Source organism: Poecilia reticulata, chromosome 5 (genome assembly GCF_904066995.2).
Source record: "Poecilia reticulata chromosome 5, P_reticulata-male-v2, whole genome shotgun sequence".
NCBI classification, from domain to species: Eukaryota; Metazoa; Chordata; class Actinopteri; order Cyprinodontiformes; family Poeciliidae; genus Poecilia; species Poecilia reticulata.
Genome location: NC_088834.1, coordinates 11,282,764 through 11,301,846, shown reverse-complemented (window position 1 = coordinate 11,301,846; position 19,083 = coordinate 11,282,764). Strand labels below are relative to the sequence as shown.

The 19,083-nt window shown below is 39.3% G+C and overlaps 1 protein-coding gene across 1 annotated transcript; it reads right to left on the bottom strand.

Annotated features, from left to right (window-relative positions):
* Nucleotides 1–5,912: 5,912 nt before the first annotated feature.
* On the bottom strand, nt 5,913–18,535 carry dusp7 (dual specificity phosphatase 7). The gene is made up of 3 exons (XM_008408518.3): nt 17,244–18,535; nt 13,966–14,394; nt 5,913–10,465 (listed from the first exon to the last, which is right to left on the bottom strand). The coding sequence occupies exons 1-3, from the start codon at nt 17,650–17,652 to the stop codon at nt 10,149–10,151; spliced, it is 1,155 nt and encodes a 384-aa protein (XP_008406740.1). The 5' UTR covers nt 17,653–18,535; the 3' UTR covers nt 5,913–10,148.
* Between the last annotated feature and the right edge of the window lie 548 nt (nt 18,536–19,083).

Genomic DNA, 19,083 nt, shown 5'->3' with positions numbered 1-19,083 from the left:
CCATTTTTGAATTGATCTGAATTTAATATTCTGTTAACAGGAACAAAAAGAAATATATGTAAATGTATATTGTGGTAAAGACGATTCTTCACCACATCAGAACGACTCTGCATCTCATTTCGATTCAGACCCACATGCAGAAAAAGTGATGCATGTGAACATCCTGCTCAGCGTTTTCTAGGTCAGGTGCAGGACAGGAGAGCTAAAGTGGTGCAGAGTTGTTGTTTTTCTGTAAAAAGGTAGGCAGATTCAAACGTTACCTCTCTCTGTCAGGTTCTCTACTAGAACTATGACAGGCTGGGATTCAGACCAGAGAGCACACAACCTTTTTCCTTTAATTTTACGCACGCACACACACACACACACACACACACACACACACACACACACACACACACACACACACACACACACACACACACACACACACACACACACACACACACTTCTGTTGTTTTCCTGGAGGAGCATCTATTGCTAAAAATATAATCATTGGTGTAAGTAATTTTTGAAACCTTAAAAAAACTGCTGCTAAATATATTTGACACATTCTCTATAAAAATGCAAAAGGCCTGGAAAAATGTTGATGTTATGACGATTATATGAGATTGAAAACACCGGGAAAAATTTCAGAAACAACTTTTTTGTTAAAAACATCCAACAAACAAAAATCTGCAATTATTTATTTCTTCTTCAAACTGCAGTGCAGTTGTTTCTGACTCTTCAATGTTGAGGATCAAAAGGCTGCGTCTCAGTTCTGTGTGTCCTGTGTACAGATACAGCTGTTCAAGTTTCAAGATTATCCAGATGTAGAGTCGTGTGTGACTGCATGGTGACTGTCTCACATCTGGCAGTCGTTTCTGCTTCAGTTTGTCTCCGAGGGGCAGCAGAGGTGAAATATGAGGACTTAGATGCTCTGGCCTTGACATGATGGGGCAGTTCAAAGGAGTCTATGTGCTAATGGGCTGCAAATCTGACTCTAGGGGGACATACCAGATGTTTCATTCATCAGTCATTAATACCAGATAGGAGAATGAGTCTAATAGCTGCTTCTTATGGGGGGAGATGGATGGATCTTTTTGCAGACAGACTTAAAGTGGGATTCATAGTTGACAATTTCTATTTCTCTGAATAGTGTAGCTGGAAAATGTTAAAAATGCATTTAAGAAGATGTGAGGCATTTATAAAGTTAAACCGAAGAGCACAAAAACACGCAATTCCAAGTTTTTAATCTACTCTTCCTAAAATGATTTTCTTCAAGTCATTTGTGAAAAAGACGACAGTAATAAATCTTGTTTCAACTCTGAATTAGTTTGGTTGAGGTCTGAAGTTTGATTTGGTAACAGGTTTTGAAATTTTCTTTATTGGCCTAGATTTAGACACGTTTCAGCTGTGAAACTTATCTCTTCAAAGGCCTATTAATCACCCATAATTTGCTTCAGGTGTGATACATCAGGGCAACTTCTAAAACATGAAGGACATCTGACCTTGAGGAATGACCTTGGACATCGCTGACCTGTGGTAACTAAAGTGAACCTAAATGCTATCTTCCACATCCATTCTTAACAATTTAAATAAAATAAAAAATTAATCCCAAAGGGAAATTAAAAGACAAATCCAATTTAGTTTTCACCAAACATGCATCATGAAAAACCTCCCTGGAGTCTTGAGTTTAGGTTTTACTTACTAAAGTCAAGCCATGTTGAGATATTTGTTTTAAAAATAAGTCACCCGAAGAACTAAATTCATTCAGTGATTTTTAAATAAATTAGGTTAGGTTGATTTCAGACAACAAAATAAATAACACAGGTCAATAGACCTTCAATCCCCTCTGCCTGTTATTTATTAGTCCATTGTCTAAAAAGGAGCAAATAGAAGTAAACCCTCATATAACTTCACTTTCCCTTATTAACTTCTTTCCTCTACTCAGACAAAATGCAAATGCCAAATTTTTGAAACTAGCCAACGCATGTTAATGTCATAAGTTTACTAATTAGTCATATTATGAAATGTTCTTATTCCTATTCTATATCTGTTGGTTTTCTTTCCCCTTATTCTAAAAAGAAGATGAAGCATGATATCATGTTTTAATTGTATCATCTCTTCTTTATTGCTAAAAAGGTACAGTTTTGTTCATTTGTATTTTTTTCAAGATTGAATAGTGTCTCCTTCTGGAGTGTTTTTACCAAAATGTCATTAAAACCCAATTTATTGGACTTTATTATCACTCTCCAGAGACATACCCGAGTGTTTGCGAGTCGATGGTCACGTAGTGCTGTAATCAGTCGCTGCTGTTAACCTTTAACTTCTGAGCGGATGTGTGACGCACTTTCTTGGGCCGGTAAGCACCTGACCCTCGCCCTGTCCAACTCAACTTACAGCAGAGAGGAGGAGGAGGAAGGAGAGGAAAAGGTGATATCTCGATTAAGTGAAACGGACACCAAAATCACCAAAATGAATTAAAGAAAACGGAGGAGGTTTCCGAGACGGTTTAGAAAGAGAGTGCATGAAGAAAACTAATATATTTAAAATCATTTTTGCCCTGTTAGACACCTGAATTTCAGCATTAGGATCATTAGTCTAAATTTATTAACAAGCAATAAAGCAAAAAAAAAAATTCCACTGGTCTCTGTTGATTTAGGGGACAAACAAATAGAAAACCTGAATTTGTTTGCTGTTCAAGAACAAGGTCAAAGACAAAAACTCTCACATGGCTGCTCTTGCGTACATAAAGACATCCGGTGCCCACAGTCACACACATCCTTCAGTACACATTAGCAGCTGAGATCATAGTCTGAAAGAAATCTGATCTCCCTTCCAATTTGATTACGTCTAACCTCAGAAAAGCTGCTCTACACAACCAAGACATGCATTCACTCCTGAAATGAGATTTCACAGAGCTTTTAGTCTTTCGGCAGCTGGCGCTGCGTGCCGATGAGATGTCAGTGATTTCTTTTCCTCAGCGTTTCTTTCTAGAAAACTCACTGTGGCTCAGCAGCTGACAGGTAGCGCGACACGAGGTTTGGTCTTTACAGCTGCTTCTATCAGAGCCACTTGAGTCTCCAAACAGAAATGCCACCAAGTTTTCAAGCTTAATAAATGTGGTATCTTAGCTTATTTTCCCCATTAGTAACATACCTTTATATAAAATATTACTTTAAAAGACTTAAACTGAGTTTTTTAGAAGTTAAAAATAGCAACAAAAAAAAAAATAATAATTTGTTGGGTTGTTCTGGTTTAAAGATTTTATAGAAAAGTTATAAAGAAATTGTCTGGAGTTTTGTCATGGATCACAGAACAGTGAGCTACACCCTCCCCCACGTGTTGCTTAGCCCTGCTCGTCAGTAACTGGCTGGAGGAAGACGGCTACTCTTTTCCCATGGTTACAACACCGAGAAAATGTCAGTTTGGAAATATTTCCAGTCGTTGCAAACATGCACAGACATGGCGTTAACACCAGAGGAGCATCACTCACCAGTCCCATTAATGGGAGGGTGTTTTAAGTCTTTATTAGACGAGTTTTAATATTTTGTGCAATCAGTATTTGAAAACTGCCACTAACTTGAAAGGGTGCTTTGTTTCTCTCCATCGTCTGTTTATTAAAAAATAAAATAACTTTAAATGATATCTTTGAACTTTTTCAAATTTATCAAACTTTAATGAACGTTAACAGTTTTTTTTTTTTTTTGCAATGCCAGCAATAAGAAATACATTATGACATGCATTGAAAAGGCATTAAAAATGAACTTTTACAGTTTTTTGGGGGGGTTTTCAGGTGCTTTGGTGCATCTCTCACATCAGTCTTAACATTAACACAACATTTCTCTAACTAATTAGTGCTATCTGAAAAACATGTTTCAGCTGCAAATAAATGCCAGTAGCTCTTACAGTAAGTCATTCTTGCACATCCACAATGAAACGGTGGATGTGTCACTTGAGTGCAGATCTGGAAAAAATTAAGAGACCACTTAACATGATCAGGTTCTCTGATTTTACGTTTTGTAGGTATATGTTTGAGGAAAATGAACATTATTCTTTTATTCTATGAACTACTGACGACATGTCTCTGAAATGTCAAGCAAAAATTTAGTATTTATTTGCAGAACATGAGAAATGGTCAACATAACAAAAAAGATGCAGCGCTTTCAGGCCTCGAATTATGCAAAGAAAACTAGTTGATACTCATTTAGAAACAACAATACTAGTGTTTTAACTGAGGAAGAGTTCAGGAATCAGTATTTGGTGGAATAACCAGGAGGTTTTCAATGGGGTTCACTGCAGTGGGCTCTTCATTTTTTTTTTCGGAGCTGTATATCATGAGATTCATGATTCTAAGTGGTTCTAACTAATGCTTCACACACTCCTCATCGTCAGAGAACGCTGAGGTTCACCTGAGAAAAATTGCTCAATTTGGGAGACATTTTCAGAAAGAAATGTGTTGGCAGATTGTAAACGGGGAGTGACCGTCACAAAGTGGTTAGAGGGAAAAATTGAATGAGATTGAAGCGAGTCGTTATAAACCCGACTCATCAGTTTTGTCACTACTGTGAAAAGATGTGGAAGAAAACCCAAAACATTTGACTGAAGTTTTATAGATTAAAAGGCAATTCTACCTCACAAAGGAAATGTATGCAACTATCTTGATAAAAACAAATAATCTGAAACATAATTTTAGTTATTGTCCTGGCCTGTTGCAAAGAAAATCACTTTGGTCACCATAAACATCAGAATTGTATTTTCTGACACACAAAAAGAGCATGTGGTGTTTTATACAGTGCTTGTTAATATTTGGTTTTAACTGTACGCACTCCCAGTTGTCTACAACCTTTAAAGTAAATTGTCCCCACAAATCTCTAAAGGTGCTCTCAGGTGATTAGAGCCAATAATTTTCATATTAAAGCCCTTTAAGCTCAATGGGTTTTGACATGCGGTCTTTTTGTGTAGAGGTTGGATAATTACACTCTTTAAATCGACTACATACCAAACTGAGTTGCATCTGAAGTGTTTTGCAATTATCCACGACTAGATTACCTTGTAGAGCGGGAAGTCCATCGTAAATCATGCATCTTTCTTTGTCAGCCAGCCTGAAATCTGTATACGAGCCGTCAGATTTATTGTTCCTATGAAAATAGTGTCACAGGAAACCGCACTGGAACTATTTCAGATTGCGTGATGCTGTTAAGCGTGTGGGAAACCCTCACATCGTGCTACCAGCAGGCCCCGATCCTTCAGCTTTCAGTGTCGTTTCTGTTCAAACAGGGCTGGGTTTTAATTTCCTTTATATCACCTCCGCTGTCAGTGTAATATCCGCTCTCATTTACTATGAATTAAACGGCTCACTTGGTTGTGCAACAGCTGAAATCTTTGCCAAGGCGAAGCCGAGCAATTGTAGTGGGAAGAAGAAGCGAGAGGGCATCGCTGGAAGAGACGAGGAGGGAAGAGCGGAGGTATTTATAGTCAGCTCATCTCACAACGGCGTCTTTGGAAGCTCTTTTTCCTCTCCTCACTGCCTCACTGCCATCATTTACTGTTCACATACACCAGGGGTGTCAAACTAGTTTTCATTTTGGGCCATATCAAGATCATGAATGTCCTTAAATGGTCATTTGTGCCCAAATGCATTGATAAAACTCATGAACACACTGCTAAGATATGAATAAATAGCTCTCTCTGCCTTTGATGAATACCTTTTAAAATTAAATTACACTGAATTTCTTTTCATATTGATCTAATTGTCAGCATGCAGACAAAACTACTTTGATTTGATTGGTAAGATAACATTTAAGCTCATAATTGTTATCTTAAAGTCTCTTTCTATGTGTTCTTCTAGTGTTTGGAAGGCCACATAAAAACTTATGAGTGATTAAATATTTTAACATAAACCTGGTGGTCAGAAATAACAGGAACACGCGTTAAAGAAAAAAATATTTCAAGATTTATTTGCTGTATAAACATGTCTTGAGTTGCTTCCATACACTGTACAATACGTAGGGTCAATCATTTTTCTCTCAGTAGACAGAAAGGTGACACTGCCCTGGTTAACATGCCCGTCCTTTTTATACAGAGACAGATTGCATCTTTTTTTTTAATCATTATTTAAAAAAACAAAAACAAAAAACGCTTACAGCACAAAATAAAACAGCTATTCAACGTGACTTTTAAGCTGTAACACGATGCAAGATGCATTGTCAAAAAAGAAAACAAAAAAAAAAACAATATCCCTGAAGAATTCCTCACTGAGGTAACATTTATCAAATCATTCACGCCTCCTTTCATTTTGTTTTATCGTGGCACCGCCTCCTCCCTTCTCCTCTATCTGCTCTCGTTTTTTTTTTTTTTTTACACAACCTTCCTCTCTCAAGCGCATGTACTGTAGCTACAAGTTTAAGGACACAGAAACGTCCGTTCCCGTGATCTGGGAAATTTACAAACAGAGAAAATGACTCAATTTCTCTTTTGATGTTAGAAAGACACAAACACACACACACACACACGCAAACACACAAAAACACCACCCAGAAGAAAGCAGCTCGAAATAAACCGTGTACTCTTTAAATAGAAAAGCTTGAAATGTTCCTGTCCTCGGGTGAAAATGATCGAGTTCTCGCTGCTCACTGTTTTATTGTAAATGGGATACGAATCCAAACAAGGAACCTCGATCGTATTGTTTTCATAATGTGAGATCAACTTTGCATATAAATTCAAAATGTATACATATACTGAGATTATACAGTATATTCATATTGAAAGGCCACAGGAATAGCATAGAGCACGTTATATCAAAATATGAGGAAAAAGAAAAAACATTTGTAATTATTTAAGCCGGGTGTTGAGACAAATACTGGCATGCTGAAGCACAGCTCTGGCTGTGTAAAGCTTTGGGTGTGCGTACGTGTGTGTGTGTGTTTGCAATGGCCTCTGATGTTGGACACATTTGCACCAGGTGAAACGGTGCTTCAGTCCAGAAGCTCATGACCCCGCTGGATCCTGAACAGTTACACAGAGCAGATATCGTACAAAAGGAGAGGAATCTAAAAACGTTGAGGTCTTAGATGTACAAAATCCTGCAAAACAAGGTGTTCTGATATATTGCAGAGTAACAAAGAGGACCTCATGTGACCCGTTACGGTAAGAAGGCAGCGTGCCTCTCTACTCTTACCGTATTCCTATTTTTTTTTTTTTTAAAACAGAGAAATGTTTATTAATAAGTGTGATTACAAGAGTGTTGAACAGTCAGCGTTAGAAAGGTTATATAAGGCCAGCTTTAAACCAACGAGGAGATCCAAACGCTGCTTCCCACAGAGACCCGGAGCTTTGTTTCTGTTTAGACCCCGTCCACATCTGCTCTTTGACAATCAGTTACCGATAGACGCTGGGCTTCGTGGAGAAATGTTCCTGATCTACGAGAAAATCACTTTGGATTTAGACATCATGTACTTTGTTTTATTGAAAATTCACTTTAAATCGTCAGCTAAATCAAAAGAGATGCACCAATTGGTCCGGCCAGAGTTGAAGAGGGTACATTTCCCTTTGAATGGCTCTGCTCAGCAATTTGAAACCTCATTTTTGGTAGAGATTCATTTTCCGCTAAGGAATATTAAAGCCCAGATGAAAGAAAGGAAAGAGTAAAGAAAAAACGGAGGAATTATGCCCAGTAGACTACCGTTTTTGTTTTTTAAATGCGTCCACATAATACGACCTGTTATCATTTTCTAAATGCTGCATTATTCAGCTGCAAGCTTTGAAGTTACAAGAAAGCTCAAATGGAAATGTCAATAGTCATGTGGTTTTACAAGACTACAAATTAATCAGGAAAAATCATTTAATTTTGTGTTTTTACAATCTACTTTCAGTATCTTATTTGGTATAAAAATGTTTGCATTTTGTGAAACCGGGTGGTGGCAGAATCATGCTGTGGGAATGATGATGTTGATGAACTGAAAAGCTGGTTACAGTTTATATGAGAAGCTGGATGTTCTTTTTAATCTCATAATTCCTGAAAGGAGAAATAATATCTTCATTGGTCATAATTGGCACTAAAGTTTGATCTTATAGAAATCAGAAAAGCTTGATCAGCGCATCTCCAGAAGTAAAGGAAGTACCAGTCAACCAAACGTTTCCCGTCTACTTTTAGCTTTTTAAAATCTGACGACTGTCTTGTTTTAGCTCTGATTATTTGGCTTCCAGCTCTGCGTGCGATTAAAAACGACTCCATGATTACACACAGACTATTTTTTTCCCCTTGGTCAAATAAACCTAGCTGTGTGGCATTTTGGTAGATTAAAAGCCAGAGCAGAAATAGCTGCTTTATTTCATTTCTTTTGGTCTAAATCTCAAGATAAGACGATTAAAACCTTAAGCTGAGTGGCATGGTGTACGCTAAGATGTTATCCTGCGCCCAAATTGACTCAAAGAATGAAGGAAATAATTTGCAAGCAAAGGAGCAGAATAGAGCCATTTGTTGGGAATTTTTCTTAATTCTCAGTTGTTGTTTTTTTTTTTTACTTTAGCACTTCCTCTAAGCGCAGCAGATGTGCATGTTGTCCCAGAAAGCCATTTATACTTTGAAAGCAAAAAGTCCTCCCACGTTTTACATCAACATCCAACCCTTGGTTACAAAGACTGTTAGAGAGCACACAGCACCACAACATGCTCAGGTATACAAAATAAGATCCATTTGTTTAATACCTGTAATATATAAATTCCCTTTTCACTATTAATATATCTCTCTGGTGATACAGCCAATGCTTAAAACTATCTTTAATCAAATGGGTGATCCTTACTAAGAGCTTTCTCCTTTGCTGCCCCTTGATGCAGTTGAAGGGACAGTCAGTGCGGTCGGTCTCTGAGGCCGGTCCCAGTCCACAACACAAACACCAGATCACGCCCCCGCCGTCCCTCTTCCTGGTGTCCTTTTTGGCAAAAGCGAGACCGATCAGATAAGGTGCCCAAAAAAAGTTGCTCTGAACCGTTAATCGCTTCCTTCTTTTGCTCTCAGGGAAGTTTCCACAAAAAGAAAAACACGAGAGTCTGAGCGGGCAGAGACCAGTTTTGGCAAAACAAGCTTGTGATGGAATAACGGAAATAAGTTCAAAAGAGTTTGGTTTCTCACTGAGACGACTGAGCTGGTGGACACAACCCCGCGGCTCCTCGTCGGCAGCCGAGCCAGCAGTGGTGTGGGGAGGCAAGGAGGGCAAAGCCAACTTCCAACCTTCGCCCAGACCCCGACCTCGGTCCGGGACTCCGGGTCCCCGTTCCCTCCCCACAGCACCGTGCAGCTGTCCGGACTCGTCGCAGCCTGGGACTGGCCTCTCCTCTGTCTGCTCTTCCTCCTTCTCTGAATGTCTCTTTATCAAGTGCCAGCACGTCTACGTCGGCTACACCACTGTGCAAACTGCATTGTGTCACTAAAAATTCAAAAAACGAGTCGGGAAAAAAACAAAAACTCCAACAACTCTTCCCTTTCTTTAGTTTTACAATCTCTTAAGCCGTTTTCAGATTGAATCACTTTGTTTTTGGACAAAGATAAAGAGTATATCATTATATAAACATACAGATCTGTGCGTAAATGTACATAAAAATATACAAAAAATGCATATAGACATATTGAATTTGTTAAGGACTTCTCATACATGTTCTGCTATGTACGTTTACATACAGTACAAACTTACATACTTTTTTTAAGTGTGTGTGTGTGTGTGTGTGTGTGTGTGTTAATTCCTTGGTTTAAAAAAAAAAAACACTCTACATTTAGTAGAGCAAGTAAATCCCAGATTCTCCACAAGACGCCAACAAGCTCAGCATGACAGCGGCAATGCCGTCGTCTCTGGATCCTCCATGTTCCTTTCTTTGTATTAAGCTGTCAGTTCTGCTGCGGTCGTTCAGTCAACTTAGTCGAGCCTTGACAGCTCAGGTGTGAACCCACAGTCCACTGCTCTGGGTTAAAGAAACTCCTGTCACATCTTCTTAAACTTGGCTTCAGTGACCCCTCCGGTCGCTCTAGAGCAGCTCTGTGGCCAGGCTCTCGGAGCAGGAGGCGAAAACTTTCAATAAAACCGGCTGCTTTCCTCCCACTGCAGCCGCTCGTTACCTCTCCTACCTCTTGGAAAAAAAGAGAGGGGTGTTCGGAACAGTCTCAAGTCATACTCTCAAGTGGACTCCAGTGTGTCCAGCTGAAACACGTTGTGATTGGTCGGGGTGGTGAAGAAGAGCTGGTCGTGCTGCGGGGAGGTGGCGCGGTTGTCGCAGGGGCTGTTGAGACCCAGCGTCCGCTCAAAGTCCAGGAGCTGGCCCATGAAGTTGAAGTTGGGGGAAATGTTGGACTTTTTCCGCTTGACAAAGTCGTAGGCGTCGTTGAGAGACAGGTTGAGCTTCTGCATCAGATAGGCCACGGTGACGGTGACCGAACGGCTGATCCCGGCCAGGCAGTGGACCAGGATGCCGCACTTTTTGGAACGAGCCTCGTCTGGAGCGGGCGAGGGAATAAAGGAGAAGAGAAAGAAATTATAAGGTTACCTTGAAACTCAGGATTTACTTTGATACATTAAAATGCAAACAGTTAGGGCGGGAACGATGAATCAAATTAATCGTGATTAATCAAAAATCAAAATAATCATCCACTAATTTTGTGATCAATTAGCTGTTAACTGGAGTATACTGACTCAAATGACATATTGAGAGAAGTAAAAAAAAAAGTACAAATAATATAAACACTTGAAAAAGTTTTAGCTTCACTCGGTTCAAATTCTGCAAACAAAAATTTCCTACTAAGCACTTTTTGATATCCAATCAATCAATCAATCAATCAATCAATCAATCAATCAATCAATCAATCAATCAATCAATCAATCAATCAATCAATCAATCAATCAATCAATCAATCAACAGATTAGGCCTACACTGTATTGACAATGAGTCCAGCAGAAAGGGCTGAACTTTTTCACATGTTGATTTTAGAAGCATTTTGTTTTTCTGTAGAACTGACAAATGATCAAGTGCACAATTATAGAATGCTGTTTTTGCATTTTAGGAAATTAAGATGTTTATTAAACACTTATTTGCATATTTTAATGTTGTTTTTTTTTACATTGTATAAGAAGGCTTAAGTGGTTAAAATATTTGTAGAATCTGCTTTCAGGAAGCTAATCATGTCTCGATTGTGACATTAATCATTTCTATAAGTTTGGGTGATAACTTAATAATCTGGAGGTAGCTCTAAAATGAGCTAAAATAAACCAAAATGTTAATTTATCAATCAATAATGGCAAATTTTTATGAATATAAACAAAATGATGATCACATGATGATCAGATGATCAAATATAAACAAAATGATTATTTATTTTGGCTATCCTTTAAATGACTTTTTGACTTTAAAATGATTATCTCATGACTTTAAAACGTTTACCAGCATTCATTAGATTAAATAAATTTAGCCCCAGACTGACTTTGTAGTGTTTTTCTGTTCGCAGTTTGTGGATTTTTGGTAAATATTTAGTTTTGGGGTAAATGTACGACTGTCACGTCTCGTTATTAGAAACGTCTTTGTTACGATGCATCAGAGGAAACACTGAGAACAAAAATGTATGTCATTTTTAAAATTTGCATAATAATGATCATTTAGACGTTACGTCTAAATGATACGGCTCACAACTGGTTTTCTCAATGACAGCGTAGAACAAGAGTTCCCCTCCAGCTCTCGGTCTGAAGCAAACTGTGAATAAAAAAAGCGTCCTGCATTATTAAGCTGCTGCACCCATCCACCTATCAGTTTCGAGCCCTTGCACTCGCATCCAGAGGCCATTAGAGCGAGAGTTAAGTGCTTCTTTCCTTCCTTTCTTTCAGCCTCTTCTCGCTCTCTCTGACTGCTTCCCTTGTTGGAGGATTGAGGTCAGTTGGCTCGCGAACTCAGGCAGCCGCGCTGATGCCAAATTAAATTTATATGTGATGTATGCTCACATTCCACGACGCAAAAAAAAAAAAAAGGCAGGGAGATGGGTGTAAAAATCGTCGTCAGGAGAATTTATCCAAGCTCCAGACGGCTCAGAAGTGGAATAAATAACCAGTGGTTAATCTCCTGGAACTGATCTGAGAGCTGAGCTGCATTACTGCTGCTTTAGAGCCACAACATCGCCGAAATCCTCCGTTTATCAAGATGCTTAACTACCAGAAAAACAAACTCCTTTCCCTTCCTACGTCGTTGCATAAACATCCAGCAACATGTTTTAGTTATTCAAGGAATTTTCAACTTTCCGGCAGCAGATTGCTGACACATCCTTAATTACCCTACTACAACCAGGAGGATCTGATGTAATCTCTGCACATCACAGCTGACCGGACGGCTCCATCGAACATCAGCATGACCCAAATCTGCCACGACCTCCTGGTCTGGCGTATGTCACACTTACTCCCACCTAAGGAGATTTATTAGTTTAAAAACCCCTGGCCTGCAGAGGGGATTCATTCATTCCCAGAGAATAAAGTCAGAAAGAATGAAGGGAAATGCAGAAAACCGAACCAGATGAGCGGAAAAGTCGCGATTATGACTCTGTTCTCAAAGAACCACTGTTTTATTTATGACCTCATGGATGACAAAGCTTTTCTTGGAAAGCAATTTAATAACAAAAACAACAAAGCTTTCCCCCCCCCCCCTACACTCACCACAACTCATAAAGAATATATCTAGGTAAAAAAGATACATTTATTATTTAAAAGTAATCCAAAAACTTACTGGAGATTATTAAGCCTGAAGCACAAAAAGGAAAAGTTGTGCTTCTTGAAGATGTTCTATTGCAAAATTCAGTAATTTCTTGAATTTCCAGAGTTTGCTGCTAATTTACAAAAGTTAGGCTTTAAATTCAGAACATGTGAAAAACATTAAACGTATGGAGGGCTGGATAGATGGGCAGACAGGGATAGATAAATGGATGACCAGACAGATGGATAGGTATGAATAAACAGATTAAAGAAACCAGGAACAAAATGTGGAAATAAAAAGACTCATCCATGCTCTGTTGGTTTTTGTCCCATGCTTATCCTGAAATAAGCTAAACAAATAAGTATGATCGATTGATATAAATGCAAAAAGATTAGAGCAACTTTCTGTCCTTTTAAATTATGACTCTTCAAAATTTTATTCCATTTAATGCGGTCCAAATGAAGTGAGATATGATGCAGTAAAACACTTGTCTTTGCAGCTGCCTTTAGATGGTGCATCACTAAACTTTGACTTTTTGGATTTGATTGTTGAAGATTTTCAGACGCACTTTATACAAAATACCACAAGGAGAGTCAAGCACAACAAAGTGCATTTCTGTGGTCTATAATTAATCAATAAGTGGTTGGTATTAATCCGCAGATGTGTAAATTTATATCCTTTAACAGTTTACTAAACGACCACAAAGAAGATTCCTCAGCTGAGAGTGTTAAATTCAGAATCCATGGTAGCTACATTTTTCCTCTATTTACGTTTTTCAGAGAGAAACATTTAAACTTGTGGTTATGTGGATTAATTTTGGGCAACAAAGATGAATGCATTCTTAAAAAATATAGCATTAACCACATTTTTCTTGGAATAAGTAAATAAATATTAAATTGAGAGTATTTGTTTGTTCTGCAGCAAGACAAAAATGAGCATCTAAAAAAGATATGACCTTTTGTTTTCAAAGTCCCCTGAAAGTGGCATGATGTAACGTTAGAGCTGGAGAGAAATAAAGATAAGGTGCCTGGATTTATTCCTCTCTGAGCTCACACTCTGACGTAGTTCAGCCCTGCAGATCAGAACTGCTCACTAAATCAGACACAGTCAAACCAAAACAGGCTGAAAAACAAACTCACAGCTTGTCTTCGTTCTTAAGTTTTGAGTTGGTAGTGTCAGTTTTAACTATTTTAAGTACAAAAATTGAAATTTCTCTGGTCAATTTTAACTCAACCTTTCTATATTTTTGGACACTCCGCCTCCACTTACCAATAAATGAAATGGCCTCGGGGAAAAACTGCGAGAGGTTCTGGCTCCAGTGATCGGAGATGGGGATCTGTTTGTACTTGAAGTCTCCCTCGTGCTCGAACATGTTGGGCAGGTTGGGCGTGACGTTCAGGATGTACTTGATGTTGTATTTGCTGAGCACATCCAGGTTCGCAGAGTCTTTGGCACAGCCCAGGTAAAGGTACGGCAGGATCTGGACGGGGAAGGCGGGCTGGTTGTTGGGGAGCGGGCTGCCCTCCGACTCCGTGGCGCTGCTCGGCTCCCGGTCGGACTCTCCGTCCGAGCAGTCGGAGCTGATGCGGAGTCCGCCCAGGCCCAGGACTGAGGTCGGCGGGGAGCTGCTGGGGCACGAGCAGTCCAGATTGGTCTCACAATGTTCTGGATACTCGGACTGGAATTTGTTGAATCCTCCTGATGATGATTTAAAAAAAAAAAGTACAATAAATGTCATTCAACGTCATTTTAAAAATGAATATTTGATCTACTGTCAAAGGCAGCCTAATCATTCTGTTCGTCACATCTGCTTGAAGAGGAAAATAAAATTTATCAGCCCAGATTTTTAATTTCCTTCTGCTGTTGCATCCGTTTTAATGATCACTGTGTTTATTTTAAAAACTATGGAGGCAACTCCAAGTCCTCAAGAAATCTCTGACCTCTTTGTCTATAAAAACCTCTGACCTTATTGGCCTTCGCATCCTCTAAATATATCCATTTTAACTGGATCTGTTCCAACCTGCTGTTGTTAAATCAAGGCTAAAGCTCAGATGAATCTCAGCCAAATAAAGATAAAAAAATGCAGCAGCCCTTCATTTAAATGACCATTTTCTCTAACTTCACACTCCTTGTTTTGTTAGATCTACCATTCATGTTTGGGACTTCCTATAAAAACTAATGAAATAGTTTTATTATAGAAATATTATGGGTGATAAGTTTCATTTTATGATTTTAATTATTGAAATTAAATACATTTATTGAAATGCTGGTGCTTTGCGTACCCTTTATCCTCATTTTCTTTTATATCCATCTTTATACCTTGTTTTTTCCTTTGATTGCATTTTTTGCTGTCATTTTTGCTTTCACATTGTGAAAGCTGAAAATTAAATAAATGCTAATTATTTTAACCTGGATGATGAGACATTTTTTTTGTTGATTTTCTGTCAGATCTCATAAAATCTTGGCATTTTATGCACCACAAATGCATTTGTGGTGAATTTTATTATCTATATGCTCATTAAATTATGAGACGACACAACACTAAAGTTAGCTTCTGATTTAGAAGTGTGTGTGTGTGTGGGGGGGGGGACGACATTAAGCTCTATCAGATTCAAAATCTGTAACACAACCCAATAAATCAGACCTTGATTAATCAACACTAACCACTGCTTCTTTCAATGTAGTCTGCCATGTTTAATATGAAAACTGTTGTTTGTAAAAATTTTAAATTATTGATGTTTGTTTTATTTGGAGCCAGTTAAAAAAACACCAGTCCAGTGTTCGGCCTCAGGACCAAAGCGCAGTGAATCTGCTGTTTTCTTTGTCTCAGTCGCTCAGAATAATTAGACTGATGCACCAATCAATTGGCCAGAGATCAGAATAAACCAGTTTCCCTACACTCAGTTATAAGCTGATTTAAATATTTATTTTTTTTATTTTTATTTTTTTTACATTTTCTTAAGATCTTATTTTCAGGATAATCAACTCCCACCAGATAAACTACCAGCATTGTACTTTGAAGAGTAATTCGTTTTGAGAGTTTTTACAACTACCAAGTGACATGCAATGTTTTATCTAAATTATATAATAAAAAGAAAATTAATTTCTCAAAATAGGAAATGGCAGATCAGACCTGAAAGACAAGGTCATGAGAAAGATAAACGACTTCATTCAAGTGTGGGTCGGTGTACAAAGTCCTGTATTATCTTTAAAACTTTTAGAAGAAATGAAAAGAGAAAGATTTTTCCATAATAAATGCATTTGTTTTTATTCCTGGATAAGGATAAAAGCAAATCCAATACTTTTATGGGCTGAAAGAATAATATAAAATGTCTGCCAGTCTTTATAAAACGGAGAACATCCAAGGAAAAATGTTTACCATTCTGAGCTTCTTACCCCTGCAATGATGAAGTTAGTTTTTGATGTGGGACCTGACGGTATTGGGTAATAGTGGAGCTAAAACACTTAGAAACCTATCAGATTTAAGCTGGATTCATTCATACTAAGCACAGATTATTTAAAGGACATTTGGTGTGTTAGAAATAGAGAAAAATCCCAGAAAAGCATGTATTCTTTGACAAACATTCAGGTTGTAATACATGATATCATTTAAATATAAACTTATATTTCGTCACATTCATCCAACCAGCCACAGGGAAAGAAACTTCCATATTTTTCAAGTTTGTGTAGCAAATCATAGGTCATAATATGGGTGTGCAGGTGAATCCGAATCAAATATCTTGCCATTCTTGACAGCGCAGGTGTGTTTCTCGATCTCCTTTTAAGCAGCAGTCTGTCCTTTCGCAGTGTTCAGGCAGATAAAGGGTGACAACATGTCATTTTCCAGAACATAAGCATGAAAACAGGGCGGCCAGACGCGCTCCATTGAGAAAAGCTGAGCCCTGCGGAGAATCAGGACAGCCAGGCTCGGCAGCAACACTTCACAGCTCAGTGGACTTTTTGTGAATGGCAGCCAAGCTTGTGACTCCCCGTCAAACACATCCACTTATCCACGGCTCACATACACTCAGGTCCACTCTGTTACACCCGTCGGGTTTAAAAGCTGCATTTTCTTTAATGCAGAGCTGAGGGAATCTCTCTAAAGAGCGAGTCTGCGTCCTGGTTCCTCTCTCCATTCATGAAAAAAAAAAAAAAAAAAAAAGGTTGCCTTTTCCTGAAGGAGCACAACATGGCGGGGCTATTTCTACAAAAAACACACGGTGTTTATACGCAAACAGGCATTCATGAGGAGTTTAGTTTTTGAACAAACTCTAGTTTTTGTATTTCTAGAGGAACAAAAGGCGCGAGGGACATCAAAGTTTGAAGGCAGTTCAAGTTGAAGGCTCAGCTTTGTTACACTGAATTTAATAACCAAGAGAAGAAGCCGTAAAGTCAAGACTCATTGCTAGTTAATTACAGATTTAGTTTGCGGATAAACGCCTAATAAATGTTATATGATTGCTCAGAAACCAGTTGGTACCATGTGTGTTTAAAGTGACAAGTTATCCCCTCAAATCGGACAGAATAAACGTAAATAAACCTCTTACCCTCCAGATAGAAAGCCTTGCAGCCGTCGTCCCGCAGCTTCTGCAGCAGCAGCCCCATCACGGAGCTCCCCAGCCCGGACTCGTGTCGCTCCGACGTCGCCTCGTCATACAGGAGAACCACGTCCGTCTTGCACCGCTTGACGAATTTCTCCTTGTCCTCGTTGTTGGGGATGATGGAGCGGATGGGGAGGTTGCCCTTCTTCAGCCTCCGCAGCATGAGGCCCGGGATGGCCAGGTTGATGGCAGACTCGATGTGCGACGACTCGTACAGCTCATGGGGTCTGCAGTCCAGCAGCAGCAGCGCGCCGGCCCCGGACTCCAGCTCGTCCTGCAGCCACTCCACGCTCTTACTCGACATCATCATCACAGTCACGATCACTGAGCCTCTGCACAGATGATCCGTTTTCATCGGGGAAACGGTAGCCCACCTGTCCACTTACGGGACATTATGGCGACACAACAGAATTGGCGGAAAACGAGCGAAAAATAAACAAACAAACAAAAAAAAAAAAAAACAAAAAAAGAGAGAGAAAATCACGGCGTTAAACTTCGCTCCACCTCCAGTACCACCACCACCACCGCCGCCGCCGCCGCTCCAGGTCCAGCTCCAGCTCCAGCGGGCGCTGCGCACCAAACGCGCACTTCCTCACGCATCCAACACGCACACCGCGATGCCGCTCTGCTTGGAGCAGGGAACTTGAACATGCAGAGCTCTCTTTCGCTCCCTCGCTCGGTCCGACTGAAGTGGATGTCAGTCCAGTCCATCGACGTCCATTCAGCGAGTCCACTCCAGCCCCCCACCCCCGGGGCGTCCGTCCGCAGAGTAACGAGCGGGACCGCAGATGTCCACTTAGCGCATTCACATGTGAGCTAAAGCTGAGCTGCTGAGGCTAAAGCCCAGGTTCAGTGTTAATATTTGACATGCCTGCCCACAGAGCGCCTCTGGTTTGTCATTTCCTCTGTATGCATTAAAGAAGAAGCTCTGCGGACTTGTCACTGAGAAGAGGGAGGAGCTGAGAAATTTAAAGGTGCAGGGATTCAAGCGACTTTAATCACCCAGCATCCATTCATAGTCTTAAATCTGAATAACACACTCAGAAATTATAATCCGATTCATGCTTCTGATCATCCTAAATCAAATAGATGCGCTAATATTAGGGTTTTAAATGAGCAGAATCCTGGATAAGAGGACTGAAAAGTTAGTCATGACATTTTACTAAAATAAGTCTACTTCCACTATTACCCAACTCACTTGTAGAGTTGGTCATGTTTCAGCTAAACATTTCACCATATTTTTATCGCAATCTTTTGCAATCGTCCAACACAGCGACAGACTGCTGCACTGCAGGTCCCACATCCTTGTAAATTACAACTGCTGTAATTGTTAATCTTGTTTATTATATTTTAATTCAACAGTGGAAAAACTCTTCATGTGAACTTTTATATCTGAAAGTCCAGTTTTGCTGCTAATTAAGCTTCAATAAAACATGTCGTTGGCCTCAAATTTAAATTTATGTTTGCTTATTTTTAACTGTACAATAACTGAGATAGTTCTATACCTGTAATGTTTTGTGTTTAGATTGACAAATTTAAAAACCTTGATCTGGATATACCTACAACAATAAAGAGTTTAATTTTCTTCTTCAATCTCAGAGAGAAACTAAACTACGCGCCTTGTGAAAATGTGCTTCCTAAAGCACAATTACCAGTTTTTCTTTGGTATTCTGGACGCTCTCACTCAGGCCACCCACTGCATACACCTCCACATGTTACCCTCTTAAATAAATTACTGGAAGCATTTCTCACTGAGAGACAGCTTTTATTCTCTACAATCACAGAA

Coding starts and splice junctions, on each gene's coding strand:
- dusp7 (XM_008408518.3), bottom strand. CDS start 17,652: ATGAAAACGGATCATCTGTGCAGAGGCTCAGTGATCGTGACTGTGATG. Junction 14,395..17,243: donor CAAGGCTTTCTATCTGGAGG/GTAAGAGGTTTA, acceptor AATCATCATCAG/GAGGATTCAACAAATTCCAG. Junction 10,466..13,965: donor CGAGGCCATTTCATTTATTG/GTAAGTGGAGGC, acceptor CGCCCGCTCCAG/ACGAGGCTCGTTCCAAAAAG.